The sequence below is a fragment of the Passer montanus genome, unplaced genomic scaffold (genome assembly GCF_014805655.1).
Source record: "Passer montanus isolate IOZ18808 unplaced genomic scaffold, ASM1480565v1 scaffold119, whole genome shotgun sequence".
NCBI lineage: Eukaryota > Metazoa > Chordata > Aves > Passeriformes > Passeridae > Passer > Passer montanus.
This window is the reverse complement of record NW_024358611.1, coordinates 97,136-107,918: the sequence shown is the minus strand read 5'-3', so window position 1 is coordinate 107,918 and position 10,783 is coordinate 97,136. Positions and strand designations below refer to the sequence as shown.

The window sequence follows — 10,783 nt, the reverse complement described above, 5'->3', positions numbered from 1 at the left end:
GCCTTAAGGGGTTTTTTCAGCACGTTCTCCCAAAGCAGGAACCCTCTGCAGCAGCACTGAACAGGAAGCAGAGGAGGGTATGTCTGCACCTAACAGCAACATGAATATATTTATATTTAAAATATTGCATTAGAGCAGCTTGGGAAGAGGCTGGCAACCATTTGGCACTGCAGATCCATCCTTCTTCAGCTCTGCCACCATTTCAGTGTCAGGACAGCTCCAAGCTGCTGAGCATCCATGCAGGACTCTCCTGGCAGACCCTGGAAATATTTTAAACCAGCTCCTGATGCAGAGGCTCTGAAATGCTGCAGGGGGGACGTGTGGAGGCAGAAATGGGGGCAGGAGGCCAAGGGGAAGGGGAGACCTCATAAAACCCAAACTCAAGGAGAAGGGTGAGGAGAAAGCAGCTTTCCCTGCCGGGGGTGTCCCCGTGGGACGAGGGGAGCAGGGATGCAGTGGGGCAGCAGCAGCAGGACGTGGGTGCAGGGGTGCACAGGCACTGAACCTGGAGCCTGAGGATCAACCCAAGGTGTCTGGAGTGCTGTCACGAAAACCAGTCAGACCAGTTGCCCAGGGCGCTGGATCCCAGCCGGTCACACTCCAGGGCTGGTGCTTTTATCCCTCCGGGCTGCAGATAACTCCTAAAAAATGACTTTTTATTAAAAAGACCCTTCTATTTCCACCTATTTTGTTTCAGCCTTTTGTTACCAATGATTTCTTGGAGTGGGTTCAGATTGGATGGGAGGAAAAAATCTTTCCCTGTGAGGGTGGTGAGGCCCTGGCACAGGGTGCCCAGAGGAGCTGCGGCTGCCCCTGGATCCCTGGCAGTGCCCAAGGCTGGGCTGGACCACCCTGGCACAGTGAAGGTGTCCCTGCCCACGGCAGGGGAACAGAATCACGAGTTCAATTTAAGGTTCCTTCCCACCCAAACCATTCCATGATTCAATGATTTCGTTGTCTTTAGGATTAGTGCACGGCCAGATCTTTAAATTGGAGAAGAAACCACAACAAGGGCAGGAGCTGCCAGAGCTGAGACAAAGCTGGCCCCAAAACTGCAGCGGGGTGTTAAAGTGCGTCAGGAATGTGATCGTGACTGAAACACCCCCGCCCCTCATCCCAGCCCGGGGCTCTGAACTGGCCTCGGGCTCTGCTCCGGGCACATTTCTCCTCCTGCCCCCCTCACCTGCAGCTCCTCAAACCCCTGGGAGGGCCACACCAGCTCCAGGTGACTCCGTGTCCCTTTCTCCTCCTGCCCCCCTCACCTGCAGCTCCTCAAACCCCTGGGGAGGGCCAGACCAGCTCCAGGTGACTCCGTGTCCCCCCGAGCCCCTCTGGGACCCGGCACTGCAGCTCGGAGCAGCTCCTCAAGTTTCACCCCTGAACTATCTCTCTAAAGAGAGAGACCTGAAGCAGCAGCAGTAATTAGTGAGAGGAGTTATTTCATCACCAGCCATGCAAGACTCAGCAGAAGGCTTCCAACCCAAACAACCGCCCAAGTGCCAGACAGCTCCCGCAGATCAATCAGTCATCCTGTCCTCGGCTTGGATTTGGCAACAAAAACCCCCAAACATCCCCGGCACTGCTGCTCCCAGGCCTGTCTGCTGCTCCCTGCCTGTGAAACGCCGGTGCTGGAGAGGTCTGTTCGTGTAAAAGGACCCAGAGCCCGAGATCTGCCAGAGCTCTGTGTTTGCTGGAAGGGTGCCCGGCGTCCGCGAGTGCAGATACTGCGGGGAGATTAAGTCTAGAAAGTCTTTCTTCAAATTCACAGAGCTGCTGGCCAGAGTAAAATCCGGTATTTAATTCTTTAACCTTTATATCTCAACTGCTGCTGAGCTGGGATTTTTAGGGGGGGTTGGATTACACCCACAGGAGAAGAATTGAAAATCCGCTGCCAGAGTTTTTCCATCGTTTTATTAAAAACTTCCGAAGGTCTAAAATGAAAATGTACACCAACTACAAGGGGAACCAGTTTGTACACTCACAGTTAAAGTGCTAAAAATTAAAACGTTACAAAACCCACACTGGACTACTGTAAACAAGTCTAGCAAGAGCCGAGTGCAAGCGGGGTCAGCCAGGGCAGGGCCTGCCCCGCACATTCCACCGTGGAGCTCTCCGGGGAGCTCCTTCCCCTCTCCTGAGGAGCTGGGCGTTGTCACCACGGGAGGGACCCATGCAGGGAGCAAAAACCGCGGAAACGCCGTGCCCCGGGGGGAAAAACCATCCTGATCCCGGCAGGAAAGAAGCACAAGGGGATGGGGGTAAAGCTTCACATTCAACTGGACGCTCTGCTGCTCCGGGAGGAGCTGGGGATGGCTCCTGTGCCCTGGTTTCACCACACGGATGGAGCTCCCTGCTGCTTTCTGGGATCCTCGGTGCCCTGGAGCTGCCCTGGAGGGGTGGCCTGGCTGCTCTCCTTGTGCCCTTCCCGAGGGAATTTCGGGCACTGCTCTGGGGTGGCCTGGCTGCTCTCCCTGAGGGATTTCGGGCACTGCTCTGGGGTGGCCTGGCTGCTCTCCCTGAGGGATTTCGGGCACTGCTCTGGGGTGGCCTGGCTGCTCTCCCTGAGGGATTTCGGGCACTGCTCTGGGGTGGCCTGGCTGCTCTCCCTGAGGGATTTCGGGCACTGCTCTGGGGTGGCCTGGCTGCTCTCCATGAGGGATTTTGGGCACTGCTCTAGGCTGGCCTGGCTGCTCTCCCTGTGCCCTCCCTGAGGGATTTTGGGCACTGCTCTAGGCTGGCCTGGCTGCTCTCCTTGTGCCCTCCCTGAGGGATTTTCCCTTCCCTCCTTGCTGGAGCAGCTCTGGAGCTGTCAGTGCTGGATTTGGCCTGAGCAGGTTTCAGCCCGAGCCTCCCAGTGCCTCCCAGTGCTCACCAGCCCCTCTTAGAGCTGAATGCTTCCAGCACAAAATCGGGGTGTGAGCTGGAAGAAAAGGGAGCACACAAACACACCGACACCCAAACGTGGCTGTTTGCTGCTGCTGGGCTGTTTAGGCTTTAAAAAAGAGCAGCAGCCTCTCCCATGCAACGGGACCACAGATCCGGGATGTTTCCCGGGAGCTGAAGGGGTTAAGAAAGGAGGAACAGCACAAGGATCTGTGGTCAGTGCAGCTGGGTTGGTAAAGCAGGAGCTGCAGATCCCCGGGAACACTGGGGATGAGGAGCTGTGCTCTTTGCAGGAAGCAGAGTTTTGGGGTGCAGCCATCGCGTGCGCGGGAGGCACAGGGAGAAGTTTGGGGTGAGCTGGAGCAGCCAGCACTGTCCAGATTCCCGGAGAGAGGATCCAGCTTTGGTGGCTGCAGGGACATGCAGGGAGCCCAGAGCACCTCGGGCACTGCAGAACACCCTTCTTTCCAGCTCGGGGGAATTTAAAGCTTGGCACCAATCCCACAAACCAGGCACCTGGGCTGGAGTCTCACCAGGCAGCAAAGCACCCCAAAAACGCTCCTGGAGCCCCTGCCTGGGGTGCTGGTGGGGCCACATTCCAGCTGGGATGCACTTCAGACACGGTGATTTGGGAGCTGCAGCAGAGCTGGGGCACTCTTCCATGGGTGAGGGAGAATTCCTCTCCTCCCAGGAGGAATGCTCTGCCAGGAGAGCACAGCGTGGAAGGCAGAAGGGAGGGGGCAGGCAGGCAGAAATCCCAGCCAGAACCCCAGTCTGAGTTTAATCAGCTCTCCGGGGTGACAGGAGCCTGTCCCTTTAGGATCAGCAAGGAGCACTTCGATATTCCCACCTGGAAGCAGCACTGGGACTGAGCCTCACAATTTAACTTTTCCAGCAGATCCCTCTCCAAGTTCCAACAGCGCTCCTGTCTCTAAACAAGTCAAAACAATGCTACAATTTATTTAAAAAAAATACTGGAAATCGAGCCAAGAGGATCAACGTAAACCCTCGAGCTTATTTAGCTCAGTTCCAGTGTTTAGGAAAACTCAGCTTATCCAGATTTCCACCGCATCACCCCTTGAGGCAGCGAGTCAGGAGGAGCTGAACTGGAAAGAGCAGAGGTTCCACCCTTGGGGCTTCCAGGGAGCTTCTCCAGTTTCAGTCACTCCGAAGGGTTTTTCCACACGTTTGGATGTGGACAGTTATCCCTGGGCTGGGGTTATCCCGAGCCAGGACTATCCCTGGGCTGGCCCCAGGGCTGTTTGCTGAGCAAACAGGCAAAGCAGAGCCGGCTCTGCCCGGCCCTGGGTGCAGCACCTCCCTCCCCAAAGCTTTGTCATTCCAGCTGGCTCCATTGGAATTCTCCTCCTGACCCGGTGGAAGCACAGAGACAATCTGGGATAAACCTGGGAGACTCCTGATTGCAGAGCACACAGGTGATGAGCTGCAATTAAATGAGTTAATTGTGGGGCAGCTCCTGCCCTCCAGGTTGGTGCTTCCCAACATCCCAGCAGGTCAGGGAGGGAACAGTGGAAGGACAAAGCAAAAGTTAGGGTTTGCTTCCCAGCAGTGATTACTGAGGTAGGTTTGCACACCAGCAGTGCTTCCTGGTGCTGGATCAATCTCCACAGAAGACGCTCCAGAAGATCTCCAGCACCATCCTTGATTCTGCCTCCAGTGTATCCCAAGGGATCCTTTCCACAGGAAAAAGCCCAAACTGAGAATTCCCTGAATGAATCTGCAGAAGGGGATTCAAACAACCACAGCAGAGGCAGATCCACACCCAAGACCCCTGAAGTGGGGATCCTGTCCCCTCCTCAAGGAGTGCCCTGGGCTCCCAGCTGCCACATCCTCCTTGTCCCCCCTCTGGGGGCAGCTCCTGCCTCAGTTTCTCCTCCCACCCACCTCTGAGTTCTTGCCCAGCTCAGAGAATCCTCCCCAAACCAGCCTGACACCCCAAGGAAGGCGGGGCACCCTTGAATGAACCAAACTGCTCTGGTCCTGCTGGCCTCAGCCTCCTCCACCCAGCTCTGGGGTTGTAAACAGGCTCAGCTCTGGCTGTAAGAACATTCCTGCTCGGGGGACAAATTCAGCTTTCCTATCACAATCTCTTTTTTTTTTTTTTAAATAGATCAGGAACAGGCAATCTCAGCTTTTGTACATGACTCTAAAAAATAAATGGCTGAATATCATCTAGATAACTGCTTTTAAAACCCATCTCTTCCTACAGAAACTGTAAACAAGTAGAAAATTTAAATAGTCTTTTGTAAAAAAAGCAAGGACAGTACAAGTTATAAAAAATTGCTCTTCCCTGCCCCTCTCTTGCCCCCACCCTGTGGATGACTGAGCCTGGACAGCTCTGGGGAGAGCTGCTGATCCTCAGAGGAGCTTCCTTCTCCACAGTGCCCGTTCCTGTGGCCTTTCCAGTGTCCCCAAACGTGCCCCAGGCAGCGCTGGCGTGTCCCCTGGAGGGAGGTGCACGGAGGGATTCCTTCAGCCACCCAGAGTTCCCTCAAGTCCCATCAGAACAACTCCCAGCACGACTCGGGGCCGGCGCCTCCCGACGCGGAGCCCACGGGAGGAGGGACACGGGCAGGGACAGAGAAGGAAGGGGGGATTGCTTTCCACAGGGAATAAGAGATCCAGCAGCCGTGTCCGCCGAGGAACAGTTCCCAAATAAATAATTACCTCCAGAGAGGCTCAGAGCACACAGGCAGCTCCTCACGCCCGCGAGGTCGGCTCGCAGGCGACGCCCCGGCCCCGAGGATGACTCCGAGGTGTCACCTGGCTGAGGAAGGCCCTGTGGGTGAGCCCTGGTGCCCGTCAGGCGCTGGTGCCGTCCTCCTCGATGACGCGGTTCATGCTGGTGCCGTGGGTGACGTGTGTCACCGCGCTGCCGCTGAGGTCCCTGGCGCTGCCGTGCTCGCTGAGCCGGTGGCAGCTGCTGTGCCGCGAGTGGTCGGTCAGCCGGGACGTGCTGCCGTGAGGCAGGCGTTCCTCCACGCCCCGGTAGCTGCAGGGCGTGTACCTGGGTCAGGGAAGCACAGGGGGGTGGTCAGTGATGGCCCAGAATGGGAACAGACTCCGGAGTTCCCTGCTCACACAGCCCGGCAAAGCCTTTCAGCTCTGCACAACGGGAGCTCACCGCGGCTGCGGTATTTTATGGAAAATCTCTGCTGGGATTTTTCCCTCCTGAGGAGCTGAGAGCCTCAGGAAAGAAATGGAAACAGTAACTGTGTGCTGCTGTGGAGTGCAACAGGTGCATCTTCCATCGGTCCATGTGGATTGTTTTCAGTTGGTGACCAGTCACAGCCACGTGTGAGCAGTCACAGGATTTTGTTATGCATTCTATTCTATTTCTATTCTATTCTATTCTATTCTATTCTATTCTATTCTATTCTATTCTATTCTATTCTATTCTATTCTATTCTATTCTATTCTATTCTATTCTATTCTATTCTATTCTATTCTATTCTATTCTATTCTATTCTATTCTATTCTATTCTATTCTATTCTATTCTATTCTATTCTATTCTATTCTATTCTATTCTATTCTATTCTATTCTATTCTATTCTATTCTATTCTATTCTATTCTATTCTATTCTATTCTATTCTATTCTATTCTATTCTATTTGTTCTATTTTGTTTATTTTGTTCTTGTCTTTGTAGCCTTCTGATCTTCTCTCTCTTTGTACTTTTAGTATAGTTTTAATGTAGCTGCATCTTCCATTGGTCCATGTGGATTGTTTTCAGTTGGTGACCAGTCACAGCCACATTCTATTTTACTCTATTCTATTCTATTCTATTCTATTCTATTCTATTCTATTCTATTCTAATTCTATTCTATTCTTGTCTTTGTAGCCTTCTGATCTCTCTCTGTACTTTTAGTACAGTTTTAATGTAGTATTTTAATATAAGATATAAGATAATAAATCAGCCTCCTGATGAAAATGAAGTCCAGCCTCGTGTCCTCACACAGGGGGTCCATGCCAAGGCAAGAGCTCACGGCAGAGCTGGCTGGGTGGGTAATTAGGGGAGTGAAACGTGATTAATTACCCTGGGAACCTGAGCCCCACCTCAGCTCAGAGCCTGTGCCCTTGTTTGCTTGGGCAGGGCCAGGAGTATTGGCAGACACAGAATGGACGGACACACGGACAAAGCAGCCTGGGGCAGCTCTGTGTGACCACGCACTGCCACACAGACTGGAAAACCAGGGCTGCACACAGCCCTGCTGTGTAATTAATGCACCAACACCAGCACACCCTCTGAAAATACCATGGCATGCTCTCTCCTTCCAGTCCAGACTCTAACAGGGACAGGAGATGCACCAGAACATCCAATTCTGGCAGAATTATGGCCCCGAGTCTGGCTGCAAGGGGCCTGTCCAGCCCTCTGTGCAAGATCTTCCCACACCTGGAATTGTCTGGAGGGGCTGGGGGCCACCTGGGACAGTGGAAGGTCCCAGGGAGGTGGAGTGAGATGATCTCCAAGCTCCCTTCCCACCCAAACCATCTGGAATGCCCCGAATTTTTGGAGGATGCCCTGTCCTGGATTGCAAGAGAAGTGTCTATTCTAATTCCCATCTGTTAGAGATGGGGCAATTATCTTCTGTTCATTGGGAAGTTTTTGTTTATCTCGGGCCACCTGGGACAGTGGAAGGTCCCAGGGAGGTGGAGTGAGATGATCTCCAAGCTCCCTTCCCACCCAAACCATCCGGAACGCCCCGAATTTTTGGAGGATGCCCTGTCCTGGATTGCAAGAGAAGTGTCTATTCTAATTCCCATCTGTTAGAGATGGGGCAATTATCCTCTGTTCATTGGGCAGTTTTTGTTTATCTCTTCCACAACCAATCCTACCTCCAGGAGATCTCTGCTGTTAATGGGCCATTAATAATTAATTATCTTCTGTTTATGGGTCATTGAGTGTCCCTGCAGGGCTGATAAAATTCCATCATCCCACTGGGAGACGCTCTGCCCAGGGGGAGCAGCCAAGAATTCCTGCCTGGATACAATCTGAGGTTTGGAACTCCACAGGCAACATTTTCCCTCTGGATTCCCAGGGGAGCACCTTCCCCACTGCATTCCCAGAGGAAGACCAGGCCATTTTCACCACCACTGGATCTTGGGAGGGAAACTCCACCCTTCTACAGGATCCCTGCTCCAGCAGGAGCAGGAGTGTCACCAGGATATTTTTATGAAAAATCCTTTGCTAGGATTTTTTCTCCTGAGAAGCTGGGAAGCCTCAGAGGAAAAGAAAAACAATAACTGTGTGATGGCTGTGGAATGTGGTCTGGAGATGCTTCACCAGCAGGTGCATCTTGGATTGGTCCATGTGAATTGTTTTTCCTTGATGCCCAATCATGCTCCAAGCTGTGTCGGACTCTCTGAGCAGTCAGGGATTTTTATAATTCATTCCTTTCTAGCTTTCTGTCTGTATCATTTCTCTATTTCTTTTAGGCTAGCAATATAATATAATATAATATAATATAATATAATATAATATAATATAATATAATATATGATATGATATGATATAATATGATATGGTATGATATGATATGATATGATATGATATGATATGATATGATATGATATGATATGATATGATATGATATGATATGATATGATATGATATGATATGATATGATATGATATGATATGATATGATATGATATGATATGATATGATATGATATGATATGATATGATATGATATGATATGATATGATATGATATGATATGATATGATATGATATGATATGATATGATATGATATGATATGATATGATATGATATGATATGATATGATATGATATGATATGATATGATATAAATAAGATAAGGTAATATCAATAATATCATATCATATCATAATATAATAAATCAGCCTTCTGAAACATGGAGTGAGGATTCTCATCTCTTCCCTCGTCCTGGGACCCTCAAACACAGTGACACAGGGGGGCTGCTGCCACCATGGAATGGGACTGCTGCCACCCCCTGACCCACAGGGGCTGCCAGGGCACGTTCTGACTGTCAGTGTTATTTCATATTACTGCACTGTTTATTGTTTTATTTAAATTTCCCTAGTAAAGGGCTGTTATTCCTGCTCCCATATCCCCCTAATTTCAGACCACAGCGGTTTCTCGGGAGGGTTTTCCCCATTCCCCAGTTCCCGTCTCGCCGTACCGTCCGTCCCGCGAGCGGTGCAGGCTGCCGTGGTAGCTGCTGACCCTGCTGTGCACGCTGCCAGCCTTGCTCCTCTGCTCGTCCAGCACGGCCAGCTGCGTGGACGAGGCGTGCGTGGAGGTGCCCTGCGTGGAGGTGCCCCTGGATTTTCGGATGATGGGGGTGTTGGGGTCCCTCAGCAGCGACTGGGCGAAGTCCGGCTCCTGCAGCACCTGGCGGCTCTCGTTGACGACCCTGAGCGGAGCAATTAGCGTTAATTAGTGCGGCGTGAAAGTGATCACAAAGCACAACAAGTGGCAGGGCTTGGCAAACAACAGCGTGATTTGCATTGCTTGGCAAACAGCAGCATCATTTCCATTACAATGTCCCTGTCTGCCCGACTTTGAAGCACCTCCCTGTGTGGTTATTTTCGCCCTCTGGTTGTTTGAGCCCAGTTGAATCCTTGAAGGATGGACCAAAATTCACACAGGAGTCACCTCCGTGAATTTCTGTCGTCGTGGATCTGGTTTAAAACATCCTGAAGGACAACATTTATTAGGAAAGGACCTACCCACAAGATCACACAGATTGTCTCTAAATCGATGCCAAGCTTCATCTAAATTAATGTCGACCCTACAGAAGCTCCAGGAAATTCTCCTTGTCACTTTATCAAGCTGCTCTTCAGCACCAATGCATGAGGAAGATTAAAAGCAGAGATAAATGCTTTCAACTGCAACCAAGAGGAACCTGCACTTCATTCCAATTTAAAGCTCTGATTCAGCTGGCTAGGTGCACACTGAGAAATAAAAAGTTTCCATCCCACCCCTCAGCAAGAGGCAGAGTAGCTGAAGTGTTTATTTGACACTTAATTCTTATTAAAAACACTTTGAAGATGGACAAATGTAGATTTGATTCTGGGAATAAAGAATATTCAGGGAGAAATAATGAATTTTTTGAGCTGTTGCCTGTTTTGTCCTTCCTGACTCCGTTCTGGACAGTGACTTTTCCATCCCACCCCTCAGTCAGAGGCAGAGTAGCTGAAGTGTTTATTTGACATTAATTCTTGTTAAAAACACTTTGAATGTAGATTTGATTCTGGGAATAAAGAATATTCAGGGAGAAATACGGAATTTTTTGAGCTGTTGCCTGTTTTGTCCTTCCTGACTCCGTTCTGGACAGTGACTTTTCCATCCCTTCCTGCCTTTGCCTCCATGAAAACCCAACCCAAACTCTCCCAGGGCAGCAAGGGAAGGGTTCATCTGTAAAATATCCGCGCTCACTCCTTTTTCCTGCGCCCGTGGAAGAAGCTGGCCCACTCAAAACAGGTCTTCTTGCTTCCAACCCAGAACACCGAGGGGATGCCAACCACCAAGGCCATCAGGTACTTCATGAGGAACAGAATCAGGTCTGGACGGCTCATCTGAGTGACCTGGGGAGGGAAAAAGAGAAAAAAAGGAAGGTTCTACCAGCCATCCTAGCCCAGCAGTGGTTGTGAACACATTGAAACCACCCCTCCCTGCCCTGAGCAAACACGGCCAGGGTTCCTTTGCTCCTGGATCCATGGAGCATGACCAGAGCCCTGCACGGCCCTCGGATAAAAGGCTCGGCTGCTCTGAGGTCCTGGCCTTTATTTGAGTTTCTGCTCCTTTGCCCTGAACGATCCTGAAATATTTTCCAGCCTGCAACTCAGACAGAGTCGTTCCTCTGATGGGATCAGCCCATGCAGGAGCAGGTGT

The 10,783-nt window shown here is 51.1% G+C and overlaps 1 protein-coding gene across 4 annotated transcripts in view; it reads right to left on the bottom strand.

Annotated features, from left to right (window-relative positions):
- Window positions 1-549: 549 nt before the first annotated feature.
- FZD3 (frizzled class receptor 3) overlaps window positions 550-10,783 on the bottom strand; it is a 53,361-nt gene continuing 43,127 nt past the window's right edge. For 3 of the 4 annotated variants that reach the window (XM_039697643.1, XM_039697644.1, XM_039697645.1), the window contains exons 4-6: window positions 10,328-10,476; window positions 9,069-9,302; window positions 1,890-5,911 (exon numbers count right to left, since the gene is read on the bottom strand). In XM_039697643.1, coding sequence (XP_039553577.1) covers window positions 5,707-5,911; window positions 9,069-9,302; window positions 10,328-10,476 — 588 coding nt within the window. In that variant the 3' untranslated portion in view covers window positions 1,890-5,706. Of the gene's footprint in view, window positions 642-1,889; window positions 5,912-9,068; window positions 9,303-10,327; window positions 10,477-10,783 lie in introns of those variants that run through there. The other variant, XR_005626365.1, reaches the window with a different exon arrangement.